A 23,278-nucleotide genomic window follows, 5' to 3' on the forward strand; every position below is an offset into this window, starting at 1 on the left:
TCACATCTAGAAGAAAACAGACCATTCAACGATGCCAGAAAAGCAATGCATGCGGAAAATGAGGTTGACCAAGATAAGTCGTAGAAGACCACAGAAATAACCTAGTAGAAAATCGAATGCCAAATTACATAATGAATGAATTAAAAAAACAATAATTTTCCTTATACACTTCATGGAAAGAAACCCTATGAAGTTAGAGACAAATCATTTGAAACTTTCCAATCAGAAGAGGAAAAAGAAGAAAGGAGTGAAAAATATGCACTGATTTTAATGGACACTATCCAGTGAGCCAATGCACACATTAGTGAATCTTAACAGGATAGTGTAAAGAGATAGGTAATAATTACCTTTTATAAAGTTATGCTACATCAAACACAATGTATGTGATCTTGAACAGGCACCTTAGCCCTCTGGCCCTTGTTCTGAAAACAAGAACGACACCTGTCAGAAATGAAATACCTGATTCTCTTTTTTAGACTCTTGAATTTGCTTACAAATTCTATATTTGCCTTTTAATTCTCAGCACACTAAATTAGAATAACCTAGCAGGTTACAAAAAAATGAAGGCTTTCAGAATAATAATAAAAATTACTATATGAAAGAAATTTTGTTTTTTTAAGTGACTAATCACACAGTTACACTTGGTGAAAGACTTTCTAAAATAAAATATTAGTCCTTTGGCCAGCTATGGGAGTGGAGGTAGGTGGGTCCAATTATACCTGGGTGTGGCTCGAGTCTGGAAGGAAGCCTGGGCCCTTTGGTTCACCATATGCTCAGAACTGGTGGGCTGGTTTCCCCTGGGGGAGGGGCTTGGGTCTGAAGGCCTGCTCTGATTGGCCTGCCATCTGCTTGAAGCTGGAGAGAACAAGCTAGCTCTGGCTCTGAACTCCTAGGTAGCAGAGCTCAGATCGGGTGGCTTGAGAGCCATTGGCATCCGGGCCTCCTGGTAATGGGACCTGGAGGGGGAACCACATAAATCTTCAGGTACAGACCCACATATCAATCCCAGAGGGATAGCAGAACCAGAGTAATTCATAATGACCAATGCTGGAAACCACTCACTGGAGCACACTAAAGCTAGGTCTGGGGGCCTACCTGGCAGGGCTAGATCACAGTACTCACAATTGTTGAACCAGGGGACAGGCAATGCTAGGGTGGCCGATGGCACTAACCAGCAAGCAAGAGAACTGGGTTGGGTCTAGAGGCAGATTCTGTGGGAGATGTATGGTCCCACCACTTTGATGTGCAATTTCAACTGTTTGCTTGGACCTGCGGGTGGTGAGAGTCTGAGCTAGGCATCACCGTGAAACCACTGACACTCTTGGGTGATACATTTTGGTACAGGATGTGTTGCTCCACGCTGCAGCACCCACGGACGCACCCAAGAATATGGTGTGGGGCAGGCCGGGCCACAACATCCACCTCTTATACATATGCAGGACAGAGGGGCAGTCTATATCCAGTAAGGGCCTAGCACCCGCTGGCATGTGTGAGGTCTGCAACTTGCAATGAGTCTGGTGGGGGAAGTTGGGCAACTCCTAGAACTGGCTATGGGCTCCTGCTTGTGAGCATGCGACTCAGGCCTGGGTTTCAGTTAAAGCAGGCTTGGTAGTTCCAATTGTCCACATGTATGTGGGGTGGCTTTAGGAGGAGTGGATGAGGCAAGGCCACGCCAACCTTAGCTCACAGCAAGTGCAGGAGAACAGACCTGGATGGTAAGCGTAGGGGATATCCCAGCTAGGTTGTGGATCCCACTGGGGAGTGTGAAAGCCAGGATGGGGATGGTGGAGGTTGATAGCCAAGGGACCTGAATTCCATAGAGTACAAGTGGCAAAATAACTGGCCACTGTGTATTAAGGAACAAATTAGGATAAGTGGTCTTTGGAAGTAACTAAAGATATATTAAGGTGGCATATATGAATGCAATACATATAGCTTAAAGAAAAACATCAGGATAATTCTACTTAGAATTTGTTGTTTTAGTAGATAGATGCTGTTTGCTGATGAATGGGAAAACAGAAACTTCATCCAATTTAAGAGTATGTATGAGAATTTTTATGTTAAAATGCTCTTTCTATGGCTACTGTGGGCATATTTCAGAAAACTATAAAACTCCAAAAATTATTACATAGCAAATACTAAACACATAGAGAACTATGATGGTTCAAATTTTATATTTATAGCATGAAAATTAATATTTATTGCTTTCAGTATGATTCCTGAAGCTGAACATTTGATAAATTTTGAAGGTCCTAGATCCCTAGGTATGCGTAGTGTGCTTAATATTAAGTTTTTCTTTAGAAATATAACTGATGCTTTTATTTGAAGTCTGCTGAATAAACAAATTATTATTTCATATTTATGTATGCTTGAGGAATCAGTATACAATATTCCATGTTTTTCATTGAAATTAAAACCAGATAAATATTCTTATATATGATAACACAGAAAGTAATTTTTATACACCAATGTTTTAACTTAATTTAGTTGTTATCTTTTAATTTCTTTCAGAGAATGAATTTTTGTATCTCAAAAGTGAAGCTGATATTTCAGAATTGCTCTATAATTTTCATGAAAACATGTGTTATGGAAAAGTGTATAAATATTATTCTATGTATTCGAAATTTTGAATAATATGAAATGATATCCCTTAACCAGCTTTCATTTTTTTAAATAACTAGCATTTGAACACAATTTTTAATTCTGATGTGAATATATATTTGTGTCCTTACAATACAACATTGTGGAATTTGCCAGGACACTTGGTCTCCCTGTTCAGACATAAGTATGCTGATAACAAACAGTAGTATATCTTGGAGTATCTCACTTAAGGTAAATCTAGAATCAACATTCATAAAAAAAATTATTACCCCCAAATTTTCAGAAATTTCATGACAGTTTTCAAGAAAAATGACCAGAGCTCTTATACTATGAGAAGTTATTGGGTAAAAATAGACAAGACGCTTGTGTAAATTATCCTAAAAGTAGTATCATGTGACTGACAGAAAGATAGCTCAGGTGTTAAAAAGTTTAAACTGAGATCACATTGCTATGTATATAAAGTGTATGTAAAATACATGTGTAACATATTTAATCTTTAACCTTTAAAGGAGTTTTGAGTTCATTTGACATGGTGATTAAATAATTAAACATTTCTAAAACATTTTTGGTCAGTTTTAGAATCATGTGGCTTATCTATTTTATGAAGCATGCGGCAGAACATTGTGAAGAGACTACAGCTTGTCTGTTGTATTAGACAACATCTTGTCCATGTTTTTATCAATATACATTTTAGAACAGTGATAAATAACCTCTCAAAGGAAAAAACAACATTTGTAAATATCAAATACAAAAATAGAAGAAGTATGTTAAAGAGCCCCCATTCAATGCAACAAGAGATCATATTGCACGTAATGATATAGTAATTTATTTTTTAATTTAAATTCTTTATTTTTCGTTATACAGTTTCTTAGGCTCAGGGATTTCCCCTACCACCCACCCCAAACCCTCCACTGTTTCTTTTTACCCCCTGTATTTTAATGATACCTTAGTCCCTCAATAATAGTCACAAGTCCATCATTCTATGTAAGGTACAGTAATTTTAATACTAAACAAACTTACTGTACTATGCATTGGCTGTTTGATAGTGCTGAACTCTGAAGGTGTGTTATTCATACGTGTGACATCATTAGAAAATATAACAGCACTGTAAAATAAACTGAAAGGCAAAACAAGATCTGTACAGCTGGTTCAATTTATAGCTACTTTACAACTTTCAGTATATGTGTGTATAAATGTATATATTTGCATCTATGTGTGTATATGGCATATATATCACATGCATGTGCCATATATATGTGTATGTATGTATGTATGTGTATATTACTATCCCAGAACCCCTGGCATATCTTTAAATAGCACAATGTTTATCTACTGGATATATATTCCTTCTATTTATCTTAGGTGTTCTGCAGAAAGTTTGTAAAATCTAACACAAACCTGAAATCATGTAAACCATTGCATGCCACTGTTTAGGGAAAAATGACAGGAAACTTAAGTATGTACATTTTCAAAACAAATGCAAAAATGTTCACAATATTCTCAAGCCATGACTGCTTGGAGATACAGATTTGGGCTCCTAAGATGTAGATGGTCAATTGTGTGTGAGTGTGGGTAGATGTGGATACATATGACTATGCAAGTGACTTTGAAAGTTCCAACAGTTGTCCAAGTAACAAAAAATCATGGTGAAGAATAACAGATATTCAGGTCTAGAAAAGACCATGAGCCTTAAATTGAAATCCTGATGTTTTTGAGAGGGAAAAATAAACATTCCATGAATGCTGTGAACATCTTTTTTTCCCACCTAATAGCATAGGCTAGAATATGATTACAGGAATAAGTGGGATAATGTTATAAAAACACCTGACCTTTACACAAATTGCGCTATTAAAATACTTTGCCCTCTATTTTCCCAGTTAGTACTCAGTATTTATAATGCTGTTGGTGAGCGTGCTTCAAGAAGTTAATGGAAAACAGAACCAAACATTACAATGTAAAATGTTTATAACTTTTATTTCTTGTCCCTTTTTATTTAACAGTTAACATATTCAGTTCATGCACAGATGTTACACAATGGTTATCAGGGCAATGATCATATGGTGAGGAAGAGTGTTAAAAATGTCTTGGTAGCAAAATTCATTGCACAAGGGATCTTCAAAGTTTATGGAAAATGTGTATTTTTGCCAGAAAATAAACCTAACTTTTAATTCATTTCCCACAAGAATTTTAACATATTCTCACATTACCTGTTTTATTTAAATTGCTATATTGTCTGTCTATACATCAATACCTGGATGAAGTTATCAAACTCTGTCTTGTGGTTTACTCACTACTAGCTTGTGTTCCTTCATGCTCACATAATGCCTTGCTAAAAGAAATCTGGTTTGACTTCCATCTTTTTGTCATCTAATAATTATATTTTTATCTTTTTGTATTACATGATCACCAAGATGTTGTGACAGGCAAGTGAAAAAGCACTACAGCTCAAACAAAGCACACATAAACTATAGAGCTATAACTGTTACTGGGAAGTCAAGACACACAGATTACTTGCAGAAGCCCTTTTTCCTGTTTTAAGATTTTTTTTTATTTTGATGATTTTTACATAGTTGATTAGGGTTCAAAGGGCCAAGGGCTACAGGAAAGTGAGTAAAACCATTCTTTCTTCATTCTCTTTTCTCTTTTCTCTTTTCTATATCTGGGGGAAGGAGAGGGACAAATGGAGAAGATACACCCACCCTCCCAACCATCCTAGGGTTCCCGATGTGGGGTGTTCTCCGAGGGCACTGCTTATGTGGTATTGATAGTTCAGCTGTTCTGAATTGCTGCCAGTCTCACCATTCCAAACACGATGAAATCTCGTCAGAATCCACTGGCTGACACAGTCCACCTTAGCTTCTCCACTTGCCCAGGTTTTCACTGCCAACACTTGGCTGGGGTAGTTGATCACTTTGTTCTGTCCTCTGTTCTGGTACCAGGTGTCCTATGTGGGCTCCAATGTACTGCCATATCCTCCATGTGCACCTGGATATGCTGTCCACTGCTCTGTCTGAGCCATTGTGGAGGCCCAGCTCTAACACATGCACTCCACAGTCAGTCCGTGGAACCTGCAATTCTCTTCATAGTTGGGGTTCTGAGTTCAGCATTTCGACTGGGGGGAATCCCCAAAGAACTTCATCTGAGGTGATCCTGGACTTGATTCTTGTGTGTGCTTGTCAGTACAGGGTCTGGCACAGTCCTTCTTCCCAATCAGCTTATGCATATAATGGTTGTTGCAATTGCTGAGTCAGTTCTGCCTTCAGTCGCATCTTCTACACAAGCCAATAGGTGTTGGAGCCTATCCCGATCCTGCCCACCACACACTTGGTCCTCACACAAACCAGTGCTAGCTTCAGCTTAGGTCAAGCGGCCTGCAATAACCCCTCCAGGCCCGCCCCCTGCCCTGGTTCATTGTGCTTGTCAGTATGTACAGCAGACAGGTCCAGTCTGTCCCACATCCCATTAAGCTCTCATACATGTCAATTGAGCTTGAAGCCTAGTTCAATCCAACCAGCCTCACTATCCAGCCCACACATATGACGGCTGGTGCCACTCTGTCTAGGTATGCCAATGAACAAAAGCATTTAAAAATGAGGCATTATAAAATTTTCGGTCCGATATTTAGTGGTGAACATACTATTGGGAAAATGATGTAGAGATAAACGTTTTTGCCTCATTTGCTAGCATCAATAGGAAAGATCAATTGGAAGCTGTCCATAAATGAACAAAATACTAAATTGCAAAATTCAAAACAACATCTCTTCCAACTCAACGTTAAAGGTTGTGTTAGACAGTAAATGTATACATACATCTAGACTTAACAATCTCCATTACACCTCACACATGCTGTTTAAAAGCAAGATATAAAATACTGGAATTAGAATGTGGGTTAAAAATCTTATTACTAATTATTCTGGAACACTTTAGTTCATCAAATACAGACAAGCCCTAAATGACCAATTTTGTTTTTTTTTGTTTTTTTTTTTTTTTTCACAGATGGGATACCACAGAAGACAAGAAGTAAATTTCACTTCAGTGGTAGAATTTGTTCTTCTGGGATTTTCTGATATTCCCAATCTCCAAACATTCCTCTTTGTGATGTTTCTCATAATATATGTGATAATCCTGATAGGAAATGGGGTCATTATTCTCCTCACCAGGGTGGACCAGGCTCTGCAGACACCCATGTACTTTTTCCTCAGCAATTTGTCCTTCTTAGAAATCTGCTATGTTTCTGCCACCCTTCCTTTAATGCTTGTAAACCTCTGGACTTCCAAAGGAAACATCCTTTTGTTTGCTTGTGCTGTCCAAATGTGCTTTGTTCTCATGCTTGGAGGGACAGAATGCCTCCTCCTGACAGTGATGGCCTATGACCGCTATGTGGCCATTTGTTACCCTTTGCAATACCCTCTGATCATGAACCACAAGGTGTGCTCCCATTTGGTAGTTTTCTCCTGGCTCAGTGGAGTTCCGGTGGAAATTGGGCAAACGTTTCAGATTTTCTCTCTGCCCTTTTGTGGATCCAACCAAATCAACCACTTCTTCTGTGACATCCCCCCCATCCTCAGGCTGGCGTGTGGGGACACTTATGTGAATGAGACGTTGGTGTTCACAGTTGCTGTGCTGTTTGTTCTGATCCCTTTTGTGCTGATACTCGGCTCCTACAAGAAGATCATCTCCACAGTCTGGAGGTTACCTTCAGCAGCCGGACGCGCCAAAGCCTGCTCCACTTGCTCATCACACATCACAGTGGTGGTGTTGTTCTTTGGATCTGCAATCATCACTTATTTACGACCCACATCACAACATTATTCCAGAACAGACAAATTTCTCTCTCTGTTCTATACTGTTGCCACTCCACTGTTGAATCCCATGATATACACCTTGAGGAATAAAGATGTCATGGTTGCTTTGAAAAAATTGGTACATTAGCTAATGTTTAATGTTTAATGTGTTTGTCCTTCATTTGAACTCATTGGTTTCTCATTGCATTTCCCTACTGTGTAGTTTTTCTTCTCCTGTCTTAATAAAACTAACTTCACTGTTCCTGAGATTTGTTTTATGCTACGTTTATAACATCAGGATTATATCTATAGCAGAATTTTTTTCAAATAATGGATGCATTTTCAACAAAATTTACATTTCATGTACTAATCTACTTACAAATACTTATTGGTAAATTTGGATTCTTTTAATGAAAACTTTAATATCTATTATCCAATATTTGACATCAAATGCTTTTTCTCCATTGAGCCATAGTAAGATTTTGCATTTGGATTTACTTTCATCTTTATTTGCTTATTTTTTGCTTAGTTATTAACTGTTAAGGGATACAAGGTGTGGTAAGCCTTTGGAGTATATTTGTTGATTGACTATTTTGCTAATTTTCAGATGTTTTAACCATTTAAAATCTGAATTGCCTATTTATGATTCAGAGAACAGTGTAGTAAATAATACAAATCTATCTATCACATGATTTCTCTGAGGTTGGCAGAAATGTTAATGAATCATTTAAATATTTCTTTCCCCTTAAGATCATGACCCAAGTGGAGTGGAAATGGACCTCAGGAGAAGTCGAAACTGGTTACATGTGCTTTTTCTCTGCTTCTCTCAACTAGTTGGAATGATAATTATTTGTTGAGTTAAAACAGCAACTTATTTCCAAACAGTAATAACTTAGCATTTTAAAAAAAACTTTGTAGTTGAAAATTTTGAGAGTGAGGTTACTGAGAAGGTGACCAGGAAGTCTGGTTGAATCCCCATGGTGGACCTTATGGCCTGTGGCCCTCTAGGCAGTTTTTCATCTTGTATATGGCATAGTTGTGACTGTTGTAACCTTATGGATTCTTTTCATTTTATTACTTGCTAGTGCAAAAAATACACATGCATTCTGCATTTTCAGATATAGGATATACACTATGTTGGAAAATCTGTCCCAATATTCATTCAATTATTTTGTTAGATTTTTGACATATTTTTTTCTATTAGTTAAAAGCATTGGTATAAACTGATAAAATACTTGAGATATTAGTGGTTCTAACATAATGCACTTTTAGAGCTATAAAGAAAAAGTAATGAAACAATTTTGAAATTGCCAATCCAGTTCTTCAGTGCTGGACAAAAAAAATGGTAAGTTTGTAGCCTATGACATCATTTCATTGCATTTCTTAAGCATCTGGAGTATTATTTTCTTTCATGTGGCTGATTGTGTTCACTGAAGAACAACTAGTTGCTTGTGTGGTCTGGAATATCTAAAGTTTCAAACTCTACATGATATTTTTATAATGTACCATAAGGATGCAATCATTCCATTGTTATGTATTTTTCACATAAAATATAAATAACTAAACACATATTCAATTATTTATAATCTTAAATTTAGAATTACAAACAAATACAATCAAGCAGTTATGACTACATTTGTAATGATTGCGCTATGTTTTGTTATCTTATTTTTATTTATATAAGGTGAGCAAATCTCACATATTTTACAATACATCTTTGGGAGCGTAGTAATATTACATGACACTCTATTGTCCCTCCTGCCCATATTTCACACTCATACTTCTGCAACTTTCTTTCTTTCTTTTCTTTTTCTTTCTTTCTTTCTTCCTTTCTTTCTTTCTTCCTTTCTTATTTTCTTTCTTTCTTTCCTTCCTTCCTTCTTTCTTTTTCTTTCTTTCTTTCTTTCTTTTTTTTCTGATTTTCTCTTTCTCTCTCTTTCTTTCTTTGCAAGAGCATGCATTCATTTCACTACACAATTCCAGGCTTACTCTTTAATCAGGTAAAGATTTCAACAAAAAGCAAATGCACATTAGTTTTCAAGAGAACCCACAAAGCAAGTAAATGAGAGTCAAGTCCCCAAAACACAATATTGCTCATATTGTTGACATTATGATTTTGTCTTTTGATGGAGGACTTAATTCACTAAATATAATGCTTTCCAGTTGCATCAATTTTGTTGAAAATACAAAATTGCATTATTATAACTTTTGATATTTTATATATGATACATTTTCTTCAACCAATCATCAATTTGTGAACATTTGAATTGATTCCATATCTTAGCTACAAAAATTTTGATGTAATAAATGTGGGTGTACAAATAACTATCCAATATACTATTTTCATATTGTTTGAGTACATCCCAAGGATTGGGATGATTGGGACAAGTTGTAATTCTGGTTTCAGATTTATCGCTTCTCAGCCTTTTGGCTAAGATCAAGTGTGGTTTCAGATTTCTGAGGAATTTTCAAACAGTTCTCCATATTGATTGTACTATCTTCCCACCAAAACTGAATTAGGGAGCATTTTCCCACATGCTTATCAGCACTTATTATTCTTGTGTGTGTTTTTTTAAGGACAGAGTTACACATTGAGAGAGAGAGAGAGCGAGAGAGAGAGAGAGAGAGAGAGAGAGACTTCCATCCACTCATTTACTTCCTAAATGGCCTCAGTGCCTAAGGTGGGTCAAACAGAAGCTAACAATCAGGAGCTTCTTCTTGGCCCACGCCATGAGTGCAGGACACCAAGAAATTGGATTGTCCTTTGCTGTTTCTCCAAGCACTAGCAGGGAGCTGGATCAGAAGTGGAGCAGCTAGAGCTTGAACCAGTGCTCACATGGGATGCCAGCCTTGAGGCAACGGTTTAACACACTGCCACAGGGTCACCCCAATGATAGAGTTGAATTTAGTTTGGATGATCAGCTGTTAGAGAATATTTTCCCATATTGGATAGCACTGACGTGTCCTTCTTTTATCAGACATATTATTGTATATTATTATTTTTAAAAATGTCTGGAAGGACCATAAAGGAAATGAAAAGTATTTCCACATTTACTGGTCTATGTAGGTTGGACAACATGTAAGTTATATGTTTTTGCCTTTTTTCAAGCAGAATCTATTAAAAAAGTGAAAAAAGCTACCAAGACAAGCATAGCAAAGTATATAAGGAGCTCGAAAATTCATTAACAAAACAAACAATCTAGTTAATGTAATGGGCAATATATAGGAATAAATATTTTTCAAAAGACGTAATACAAATGGCCTTTAGACACATGAAAACATGCTCAGGACAACTATCCATAAGCAAAATATAACTTGACAGTCTTACAAAGTCTTGTATTGGGAAATAAGGATCCTGCTGTTCCAGCATCCCATAAGGGCGCTGGATGGGGTCCTGGATGCTCTACTTCCAATCCAGCTATCTGCTGGCGATGTGGGAAGGCATCAAAGGATGAGTAAAATAATTGTGGACCTGTCCCTACATGGGAAATCTGGAAGATGTTCTTGGCACCTGGTTCCTGGCTCCTGGTTTTAGATCATTCCAGCTTTGGCTAATATGGCCATGTGGAGTGTAAATCAGGAAATGGGAAATTATCTCTCACCCTTCCTCTCTCTCACCTCTTTCTCTTCTCTCTTCCTCTCTCTCTAGCTCTTGCTCTCTGATACAATGTGATGAAATCGTATTTAACCATAAATAAAGTCCTAAAATTTGTCACAAAATAGATGTTAACTGAATATTTTTATGCTAAGTGCAATAAGCCAAACACAGTGTAAATTGTTTTCTGTAATTTAAGGAAGTTTGGGCCCAGCGGCGTGGCCTAGCGGCTAAAGTCCTCGCCTTGAACGCCCCAGGATCCCATATGGACGCCGGTTCTAATCCTGGCAGCTCCACTTCCCATCCAGCTCCCTGCTTGTGGCCTGGGAAAGCAGGAGAGGATGGCCCAAAGCTTTGGGACCCTGCACCCGCGTGGGAGACCTGGAGGAGGTTCCTGGTTCCTGGCTTCGGATCAGCGCGCACCAGCCCGTTGCGGCTCACTTGGGGAGTGAAACATCGGATGGAAGATCTTCCTCTCTGTCTCTCCTCCTCTCTGTATATCTGGCTTTCCAATAATACTAAAATCTTTTTAAAAAAAATTTTAAGGAAGTTTATGGAAACAGTATAAAAATCTGAAAAATGATTTATAATAGGGTATTTAGCTATAATTCTAAATGAGTTATATCCCATAAATTGCAATAGAGTCTTCCTTAACCTGTTTTAAAAAAAAGAAGGGCCCGGCGGCATGGCCTAGTGGCTAAAGTCCTCGCCTTGAACGCCCCAGGATCCCATATGGGTGCCGGTTCTAATCCTGGCAGCTCCACTTCCCATCCAGCTCCCTGCTTGTGGCCTGGGAAAGCAGTCGAGGACGGCCCAATGCATTGGGACCCTGCACCCGCGTGGGAGACCCAGAAGAGGTTCCTGGTTCCTGGCTTCGGATTGGCGCGCACCGGCCCGTTGCGGCTCACTTGGGGAGTGAATCATCGGACGGAAGATCTTCCTCTCTGTCTCTCCTCCTCTCTGTATATCTGACTTTGTAATAAATAAATAAATCTTTAAAAAAATGTAAAGGGAGAACAGTGCAGACACTTGGAGTCTAATAATGTTTTCCTCCTAACTGGAGTCTTGGATATGAATGTGGTAAAGAACACAAATTTCAATTTTCTGTATATCTGCAAATGTCATTTGTTTTATGCAGTATACTTTAAAAAATGCAATGCATAGATGTGTTCAGAAATGAAAAAGAGCCAAAATGTTATAATTATAAGAATCCTACATGTATCAAGATAATAGTAAAACAAACTTGTGTCAATTTTTATGCTGAACATATTCAACAATACTGACAAACATGTCAAGAAAATAATTATTCTTCCCTTATTATTTATATTTTAAATAAGCAATACGCTTTGCAGTTTTAATCAGTTACATCTTCTCTGAAGCCCGAGCTAAGAGCATGTAAAAACAATTTAATATATTCTAACTAATCATGACATGATTTAATTTCTGCACAAAGTTAATTCAAGACAGAGTGCTCAGTTTTTGAGCTGGGATCTCATGGAAGACACCCACCAAGCAAAATGTTTATGCGATGGAAATACAGGGTGTATTCCTCTGTTTGTAGGACATTAATACAGATAATAAAAAATTAAAGCAAAGAAATGATGAGAAAGGATAAATGTGAAATTCACAAATTCATATCAAGTACTAAGTCTATTAATAAAATTGGTAGAATATTTTAACTCTTTCCTGAAAATACTGCCAAAAGTTAAGTGATGCTTCGCAGTTCAGAGACACAGGCCATAACCAGAAAACTTAATGGCTAAAGTGAATGAACGGAAGGCACTGTACAAACAACGTAACTTTACAAAATGAAAGAACCACTGCCAAAAGAAAGTAATTGATACACCAGAGAAGCGGCTCTCTTGGGTGAATGATACCACTCCTATTTAAAAGTAGCGTACATTGGACAAACACAGTAAGATTTTGAAATCTGAGTGACTCTCCAAGAAAACGAATACCTTAGAAGGATTGCAGGTAAAAAAAAAAATCACTTTTATTACTGTAGCCTTCTTTATGCCTCTCTTTAAAGGTAAGCTATAACTATTATAATCTATGTAATTAAATAAAACTGTTTAAGAATGGCTCTAAATTTCTAAATTTGAGGATCAAGTTTCAGCTAATAAAATAGAAGCATATGGAATTCTAACATTAATTTGGAAATTAGTTCATTATTTAACATATTATGCAACTCTTATCTATAATAAATATCAAGGAAATCAGATTGTTTTAAATAAGAATATAGACATCATTAACAAAGAGGATCCATGTAAGATAATCTTGAAAAAACTTGCTAAAACAGAAAGAAAAAAGCATATTTGATCACTCCTATTTGACAACATAGTAAGTAAAGGGAATTAGCTGATTGGGGTTGGTTATATACAGCTGTAGTATATTACAGCGAGAAAAAAAAGGCAAATATTTGGTTTTTAAAGTTGAAGGAAAAAGATTAAGAAAATGCAGGGCTAACTCCCTAAGCAATGTCACACTGGAGAATACTAATATGAAGAAACAATAATGTTTTGTCTTCTTTTGTGATTTAGCAGTTTAGCTGTGGACACCCATATGGAAACAGGACAATTTGATATAGATTTAACCAATATTATAATTTTGAAGATATTAGGAATGGGAAATAGAGAAAGGGCATTTCATTTACTTGAAAGAGAATCACAACAAGGGGAAATCTCTCATGTACAATAAAACAAATATGAAAAACAATATTGTAAGGGAATGGCCATACTGTGGGTTAATAATCAGTTAATATTCATCATATATGGAATAGTGGTTCTCTTTTTTTGGAGGATGAGAAAGTTTGTATTTATCTATGTTATTAAAGAGGACCAAAGTTTTATAACATAAAAAATAATATATGCTTAGAATGAATGTAACAGCTTTGAAAAGGAAATGGACTTTCCAAAACTAAAATCAAGCTTTCTGTGCCAGGTGATGGGAAAGAAGAATGTCAAAGATGGAGTCTACACTCAAAGCATGGCTAAATTGTGCAAGCTATAGAAACTGTATTATATGAAGAAATATTAAAAATTGCTCACAAAAAAAGGCAGTGGAAAAAAAGAGCTAAAAATGACTATCTCAGGTAATCAGCAAGCAGAACTGCCGTTTTCCATGGGAGTCTTTGCTACAACTTTTTTTTATTATTGATTACATTACATGATGTGACAGTTTCACAGGCTCTGGGGTTCCCCCTATCCCTCCCCGTGCCCTCCCCCCATGGTGGATTCTTCCACCTTGCTGCAGTATTACAGTTCAGATTCAATCAAGATTCTTTCCTTGCAAACATATACCAAGCACGGAGTCCAGGATCTTATTGTCCAGATGAGTTGAACAGTTTCTTGGGAAGACCATCGCTGGTCTGTAGGTAGAGGTGGCAGCATATCATCTCAATCAATTAAGAGCCCCAACATAACAACAACACCAATTTACAACATTATAGAATTGACATGGTTTTGAGTAACCAATATGTTGAATAGAAAAGAAAGAAAGAAAAAAAAGAATGTAAGTTCTTAAGCACATCCTGTGATTAGCTCATTGACATTTCAATTTTAGTTTACATACAGAACCAGCTGGTATACTCCTTACAATGGCTATAGGGTACTATTCAGCTGTCTTGTGTCTATTTTCATTTTAGTATTTAGCAGTTTATAGTGTTGAAGCATAATGTTACTGAACTTGGTGGATTTTAGGATAGTCTAAATTGGCTTATAACTCTAGTAAGACATTTGTCATCAATTAAGGTGCATTGCAGTTTTAGGAGGGGTGTGCAGAGAAATCTTCAACACCTTAGTGAGGAGTAACTAGTCATTGTGTCCCACCTAGTGAGGTATGAGTAAATCCACGCTGGCCTTTTCCTGTCTGATCTAAGCTTTCCTTGTTGCTGTTTGTCTATTTATTCTAGGGTTTTTTTTTTTTTTTTTAGTTTGTTTGTATGATTGTTTTGAGGGCTTTCCAGAGCGATCCTGATGGTCATTGTGAGGGAGGGTGGGGGTCCAGAGCCGGAAACAGGCTAGGACCAGAGAAAGCTTCCCTCCCTGGTCCCGAAGGACATTTATTGTTCTTCTGTTTCTGCGGGCCTCTCTGGGCTTCTGGTTGTCATTCTGATGACGATGGTTTCTGCACGGTAGTGTTTGGACTTCTTCCATCCCCTGCAGAAGCTCTGCCTGGGGGTGTGTGACCTCAGAGTTCTCGGCCTCCGAGGGCACTCCAATTCCCCATGGCCTCCTTGGCAGTTGGGTTATAGTCCTTGTTGCTTGTATTAATAGTCCGTGGTGGGGATCTGGGAGTCTTCAGGGTTGGCATCCGAGCCTCCTCCTGTCCTCCTGCTCCACTCTGGAGTACCCCCCCTGCTCCATGCACATGACCTCCTGTTAAGAGGCTGTCAGGATCGCTCCCAATTCCCCCCTCATGCTTTAGTATAGTAGCTTTACTATTTTCTAGTGCCAATTTGCGTCTGTTGTCTATAAATTACCCGATTGGATCTTGCTAGGCTATATTGTACTTTTTCCTCACTCTTTTTATGGTTATGGAAGATTTCCCTGCATTCCCGCCCCATTACTGAGTAACATAGGGTATTGAGGGTGTTTTAGGTTTTACAGTTTTTCGTTGTAGATCCTAAGCAGTCTGACATTAATTGTTGGTTTATAGATTACATCGCATTATCTTGTTGCATTGGATACAGGCTGTTAGAGATTGCAATAATATTACAATATACAGGTACTATCTTACAGATTTACATCTTTTCATCTCAAATTAAGGCAAACATGTGGTATTTAACGTTTTGGGATTGGTTCATTTCTCTTAGCATTATAGACTCCAGTTGGGCCCATTTGGTGACATAGAACTGCATTTCGTTTTTTTAAATAGCTGAGTAGTATTCCATGGAGTAAAAAAACCATAATTTCCTTATCCAGTCTTCTGTTGATGGGCATTTTGGTTGCTTCCGTGTTTTTGCGATTATTGATTGTTTTGCTGTGAACATAGGGGTGCGTGTTGGTTTCTTGTGTAACAGGTGTTTTGGGTATATCCCTAGGAGCGCTATTGCTGGATCATATGGTATGCTGATTTTCAGTTGTTTGAGTATTCGCCAAACTGATTTCCATAGAGGCTGTACAAGTCTGCAGTCCCACCAGCAGTGGAGTAGGGTTCCCTTTTCCCCACATCCTTGCCAGCAACTGTTGGTGGTTTTATGTATGTGTTTCATCCTTACTGGAGTTAGGTGGTACCTCATTGTTGTCTTCATCTGGATTTCCCTTATTGCCAAGGAGCTTGAGCATTTTTTCATATGCTTGTTTGCCATTTGGGTTTGTTCTTTTGTGAAATGTCTTCCCATTTCCCGAGCCATTTCTTGAGTAGTTTGTTTGTTCTGGTGTTTTGGTTTCTCTGGAGATCTTTGTATGTTCTGGAGATCAGCCCTCTATCTCCTATGTAGTGTGCAAAGATCTTCTCCCATTCTGTAGGTTGCTTTTTTACTTTGTTGATTGTTTCCCTTGCTGTACAGAAGCTTCTTAGTTTGATGAAGTCCCATTTGTTTATTTTGGTCTTGATTGCTAATGCTTTTGGAGTCTTTTTTAGGAAGTCAGGGCCTACACCTAAGACTTGCAGGGTGTTTCCAACATTTTCTTCCAAAAGTTTGAAGGTTTCTGGATGTAGGTTTAGGTCTTTTATGAATTTAGATTTAATCTTAGTGTATGGTGAGAGATGTGGGTCTATCTTTTTGTTTCTGCAGGCTATTAACCAGGTGTCCCAACAGCATTTATTGAACAGACCTTCCCATTTGCTTGGATTGTTGTCTGTCTTTTTGTCAAAGATTAATTGGCTGTATCTGTGTGGGTTTACTTCTGTTGTTTCTATTCTGTTCCATTGATCTTCCTGGCTATCTTTGTGTCAATACCAGGCTGTTTTGATAACCACTGCCCTATAGTATGTCCAGAGGTCCAGTACTGTGATTTCCCCTTTTAAGTTTCTATTCTTCAGAGTGATTCTGGCTATTCGTGGTTTTTTGTGTTTCCAGATGAACCTGTGTATCATTTTTTCTACTTCGATGAAGAATGTTGTGGGTAATTTGATTGGGATTGCATTGAATGTATATATTGCTTTTGGTAGTAGAGACATTTTGATGATATTAATTTTGCCTATCCAGGAGCATGGGATGTTGTTCCATCTTTTGAAGTGTTGTTCAATTTGTTTTTAAGTGTTTTGTAATTTTCTTCATAAAGGTCTTCTACATTTTTGGCTAAATTTATTCCTAGATACTTCATACTTTTCTCTGTTATTTTGAATGGTAGCTTGTTGGTTAGATCTTCTTCCATCTTGGGGCTGTTTGCATACACTATGGCTGTTGATTTTTGTTCATTAATTTTGTAACCTGCCACTCTGCCAAATTCTCGTATGAGTTCTACGAGTCTTTGTATTGAGTTTTTTGGTTCTTCTATGTAGAGAATCATGTCGTCTGCAAATAGTGAGTGCTTGACTTCTTCATTTCCAATATGGATTCCTTTGATTTCTTTGTCTTGTCTTATGGCCTCAGCAAGAACCTCTAGGACTATGTTAAATAGCAGTGGTGATAGTGGGCACCCTTGTCTTGTTCCAGATCTCAGTGGGAAGGGATCCAGTCTTTCTCCATTTAGTATGATGCTGGCATTGGGTTTTTCATATATTGCTTTGATTATGTTGTGAATTGTTCCTTCTATCCCCACCCTGGTTAGAGTTTTTAACATGAAGTGATGTTTAATTTTGTCAAAGGCTTTTTCTGCATCTATTGATACTATTATATGGTTTTTGTTCTTCAGTTTTTGGATGTGATGTATCACGTTTATGGATTTCCTTATGTTAAACCATTCCTGCGTTCCCTGGATGAAACCTACTTGGTCTGGATGAATGATCTGTCTGATGTTTTTTTGTATTCTATTGGCTAGGATTTTGTTGAGAATCTTAGCGTCAATGTTCATCAGGGAGATCGGTCTGTAGTTTTCCTTCTCTGTTAGTTCTCTGTCTGGTTTTGAGATTAAGGTGATATTGGCTTCATAGAATGAGTTTGGAAGGGTTGCTTCCTTTTCTATTGTTTTGAAGAGCTTGTAGAGGATTGGGGTTATCTCTGGTGGGAATGTTTTGTAGAATTCTGCGGTGAAGCCATCTGGGCCTGGGCTTTTCTTTTTTGGGAGCTCTTTAATCACTGATTCTATCTCTGATTCAGTTACGGATTTATTCAGGTCTTCTGTTGCTTCGGGGTGAGTTTTGGTAAGTAGTGGGAGTCTAGGAATCTTTCCATTTCCAAGATGTTATCTGATTTGTTGGAGTATAGTTCTTTGTAGTAATTTCTTATTATTTCCTTAATGGTAGTAGTGTCTGTTGTTATGTCGCCTTTTTCATCTTTGATGCTACTAATTCTTGCTTTGTCTTGTTTTTTTTTTTTTGTTAGTCGGCCCAGTGGGGTGTCAATTTTATTTATCTTCTCAAGGAACCAGCTTTTTGATTCAGTTATTTTCTGAATGGTTTTTCTTATTTCTATCTGGTTTAGTTCCCCTCTTGTTTTGATAATTTCTTGTTTCCTATTGTTTGTGGGGTCCTTCTGTTGCAGCTTTTCCAGTTCCTGGAGGTGTGTGCTTAATTTGTGTATTTGTTGCCTTTCTTGGGCCTTGACATGAGCACTAATTGCAATAAACTTACCATGTAACACCGCTTTGACAGTGTCCCGTAAGTTTTGGACTGTTGTATCTGAGTTTTCATTGGTTTCCATAAATTTTTTTATCTTATTTTTAATTTCTTCTCTGACCCAATGTTCATTTAATAGCATATTGTTCAGCCTCCAAGAGTTTACGTGTTTCCTGGGATATTTTGAGTTGTTGATTTCCAGTTTCATTCCGTGGTGGTCTGAAAAGGTACATGGTATGATTCTGATTTTTTTTGTAGTTAGTTAAACTTGCTTTGTGTCCTATTATGTGTTCTATCCTGGAGAAGGTGCCATGCACTGCTGAGAAGAAGGTGTAGTCTGTGGCCTTAGGATGAAATATTCTATAGATGTCTACTAAGTCCAGTTGTTCTATTGTTTGTGTGAGCTCTGTAGCCTCTCTGTTGAGCTTTTGCCGCGTTGATCTATCTATTGGTGTTAGTGGGGTATTCAGATCTCCTAGGATTATTGTATGTTCATCTATATCTCCCTTTAAATCCAGTAGTAATTGTTTTACATAGCTGGGTGCATCTGGACTAGGATCATAAATGTTAAGAATGGCAATTTGTATATATATATGGAATAGTGGTTCTATAGAAGACTGATAAGCATATTGCTAGCAATGCTTTTCATATTCAACATGGTTATGGGTGAAGTGACAAAAGAGCAAGGAATTTTTAAAGATAATTGATTTTTATTGGAATATAAAGGGGAGACGTTCAAATGCATTTGGAATCAATATAGAAAAGCTGGGGGAAAAGGAGATGGAAAATGACAACTGCAAAAGAGTAACATAACTAGATGAAACAACAGAAAGAAATCTGTATTGTAATCCAGCTCCATGAACTTACTATTTTAAGGATAAGTCTAGGATAATGTGCTAATATGTTCTCTTGATTGGATTTTCACTGCATGCAATTTCTGAAGCTTCAAATGTCGTTTCCAAGAATAAGTATTGGGTGAAAAGAATCAAAGATATTCTTTTTGTATAGTCTTACCTCATCCAGTTGGTATTGGAAGACACCATAATTTGCTTTTGAATCAATTAACCATCCTGAATTTGCTGTATTTGCAGATGAAGAGCATACTAAAACAGGAAAATTCAATACTACATATACGGAATTTATTCTGCTGGGGTTTTCCGACATTCCCAGTGCCCCGTGGGTTCTTTTTGGGATATTTTTCCTCCTGTATCTGACGATCTTGTTGTGCAACAGCATCATTATATTAATAACTGTGATTGACCCCATTCTCCAAACCCCCATGTATTTTTTCCTTGGCAATTTTTCCTTCCTGGAAATCTGCTATGTAACTGTCACCATCCCACGGATGCTCATGGATCTTTGTACCCGGAAAGGAAACATCTCGTTGCTTGGCTGTGCTGCACAAATGTGCTTTGTCCTTTTGCTGGGAGGCACGGAGTGCCTTCTCCTGACGGTGATGGCCTATGACCGGTACGTGGCCATTTGTAGCCCTCTGCACTATGCTTCAGTCATGAACCACAAGGTGTGTATTCAGCTGGTGGCTGCCTCCTGGGTTTTCACAACTCCTGCTGTAATAGGGCAAACATGGCAGATTTTTTCTTTGCCCTTTTGTGTTTCTAATAAAATAAATCAATTTTTCTGTGACATCCCTCCAATCCTGAAGCTCGCCTGTGGTGACACATTTGTGAATGAGATAGCAGTCTATGTTGTGGCAGTGATATTTGTCATGGCTCCCTTTATGCTGACTGTTATTTCCTATGTCAAAATTATTTCCAGTATTCTGAAATTGTCATCAGCCAAAGGGAGGGCTAAAGCCTTCTCCACCTGCTCCTCTCATCTGACAGTTGTAGTTTTATTCTATGGAACAGCTGGCATCACTTACTTACAGCCCAAACCAAATCATTCGGAAGGAACGGGGAAGCTAATCTCTCTTTTCTATACCATTTTGATCCCGACTTTGAATCCTATTATTTATACTCTGAGGAACAAAGACATTATGTTGGCACTGAGAAAACTACTGAATAAATTATTGACTTGGAGCAGATAGCTGAATATACAAAAAAACGAAAAGAACTTGTAGACAATTTGTCATGACTGGACATTTGCATGACTGGGAAAAAAATAAAACTATTGACTATATTTCTGAGTCCTAATAATTAAAATGATAACAATCCATATTCTACTAAAGGAAATTAGAGTTTAGCTATCCAAGTTAGTGTAACTAGTGAACAAATTGGCTCAAGTGTAAATAACTTATTTTGAAGATTAATTTTTCTTTTCCTGGTTAAGGGTTAAGTGTGCCTGAAAATATAAGAAAAGCTAACCTGATGGTGTCATATAATCAGTATCTAGGGTCATGATAGTGTACAATCTTAGTTTACTCATTCATTACAGGTATCCGTCTGGGTGATTATCTCGCTGTCCTACTTATTATTGTAACCTTCAAAGACTAAAACTCCAGAAGTATTCATCCTGTATTATCTGAGTTCACACATTTCTATTGATATCATTATCTCCTCCCACTGTAGCTTCAAGAACTGCATTGGAAATAACTAATCAATATAACAAGCTGTGAAGGTGTTCACCTTAAACTCTTTATATGTGCATATAGTGGGATAAATGATGGCACCTTAAAATATGTCTGCACAACAAATTAGCAAAGGTAAACTTATTTGTGAAATGGATCTGTGCAAATATGTTTAAGCTAAGACTTTTGAACAGGCATCATCACAGAATGGAGGCTAGATGGGGTAACAAAAAATCTAATGGTTGGTGTCATTATAAGGGAGACAGAGAATGATGGGTATCTTTATAAGAGAAACAGAGATATAAACATATAAACATATATTAAATAATGCTAATATAATACAGTTATGTTTTAATATTTACATATTTCTTTTACATATGCTTATTTTACATATTTGGGGGAACTTGGCATTTCCTTCTTTTGTCGCAAAAGAAAGATATTTGTCCTCTTACTTCCAGGCTGAATCATGGAATCTCTTTTTGTGGCAATAATCCATGTCCAAGAATCTTTACGGCACATATTTGTGTGTTTCAGGGAGGTTGTTGCAGATATTTTCCTAAACACTGGAAATCAAGGCTGCAGTCAAAGGAAAGGCACTCCAGCAGACTGCTGCAAGACTAGATTACAAACACACCATTGCATAACACAGAGTCTCTAAGAACAGGTTACATAACAACTCCACTGAATGCCTCTTCGCTTTATTAACATTAGACATTATGTAAATGAATTTATAAAATATATGCTTTTTCAAAGCAAGGCTAGAACTACAAAATTCAGTATAACATTTTGTACATGCAAGTTGGTTTTGAATGGTGTTTATTCTAAGGGTATCCAGGACTGTCCATACTGAAAGAGAATATTGCTTAAGGCAACAAGATTTCACAGGGCTCTTACCTATCAATATTATATATTTATAAATGGATTTTACCACAGGAAGTAAAATAGGGAAAACACAAGAAATCATTCAATTTTTCAAAATTTATTTTATTTTTATTGGAAAGGCAGATTTACAGAGAGAACGAGCATGTGTTGGTTAACTCATGAAGTGGCCACAACGGCCGGAGCTGAACTCAGGACTGAAGCCAGGAGCAGAAACTTCTTCTGGGTCTTCTACATGGGCCAGGGTCCTAGGGCTTTGGGCCATCCTCTACTGCTTTCCCAGGCCACAGCATGGAGCTGGATGGGAAGTGGAGAGGCCGGGACAGGAATCAGCACTCATGTGGGATCCCAGTGCATGCAAGTGGAAGATTAACCACTGAGCCATTGCACCTGTCCCAAAATGATTCATTTTTATTGTGAAAATAAAGCACTAAAAATAAAAGAAAAAGTCTGCTTGCTTCTAAATGCGTTAGTGCATATTTAGCCTCAAATAGGTAAATTACACTACTAACAAACTCATCTATACATCAAATTAAAAAATTATTTAAAACAATCTCATTTAAGATAATTTAAAATAATTGCATGTACATGTGAGTAAATCTGGAGATGGGTAAATGTGTGATGATAAGAATGTGCATAGTTTAAAAAATAACTGTACAATGAGAATATGCAATTATTATTAAAGTGATGATGACCAACATGGATTGAATTAATGAATTGATCTCCAACATTTAACAAATAAAATGTATTCAAAGAGCAAACATGCAGAAACCCTGAAATACAATTTCTGAATCTTTGACACTTCAAAAATGATAAAATACTTCGATATATATGGACATTACAGATCATATAGATATTAAACATGTTTCTTTAATGAAACTAAAATATGTGTGCAAGTAATTATTTAATGTTAGATGAAAATTATAAGCAAATCAAAGGAACAAAATATACCAGTATAATGTTTATGAAATACAATCAATTTAAAGAAAAACATCTTGATAAATGTGAATGTTGATAATTCCCTAAACACAGCAATGATTTCTGGATGAATTACCTCAACCATATTATCAAAATGAACATAACCAAGGGTAGGGTTGAAGGATACTCAAGGTAGATGGACAAGGTAGGATTCATTAAAATGCATGCTTGTTGCAATCCATCACATATTCCAAACGTTTATTAGTTCAGCAATCTACCATCTTACATCAAACCTTTTTAACAAGAAATTAT

At 37.2% G+C, this 23,278-nt stretch overlaps 2 protein-coding genes across 2 annotated transcripts; both read left to right on the forward strand.

Moving 5' to 3' along the window:
• The first annotated feature begins 6,597 nt into the window (after window positions 1-6,597).
• On the forward strand, window positions 6,598-7,533 carry LOC101536331 (olfactory receptor 10AG1-like). Its single transcript, XM_004585546.2, has one exon. The coding sequence runs from the start codon at window positions 6,598-6,600 to the stop codon at window positions 7,531-7,533; it is 936 nt and encodes a 311-aa protein (XP_004585603.2).
• A 12,175-nt stretch (window positions 7,534-19,708) lies between these two features.
• On the forward strand, window positions 19,709-20,689 carry LOC101536581 (olfactory receptor 10AG1-like; the record flags this gene model as incomplete). Its single annotated transcript, XM_012927019.2, has 1 exon — window positions 19,709-20,689. A coding segment is annotated over one exon (981 nt), but the record flags the coding sequence as incomplete, so codon positions are not given.
• Between the last annotated feature and the right edge of the window lie 2,589 nt (window positions 20,690-23,278).

The sequence above is a fragment of the Ochotona princeps genome, chromosome 4, assembly GCF_030435755.1.
Source record: "Ochotona princeps isolate mOchPri1 chromosome 4, mOchPri1.hap1, whole genome shotgun sequence".
Classification (NCBI taxonomy): domain Eukaryota; kingdom Metazoa; phylum Chordata; class Mammalia; order Lagomorpha; family Ochotonidae; genus Ochotona; species Ochotona princeps.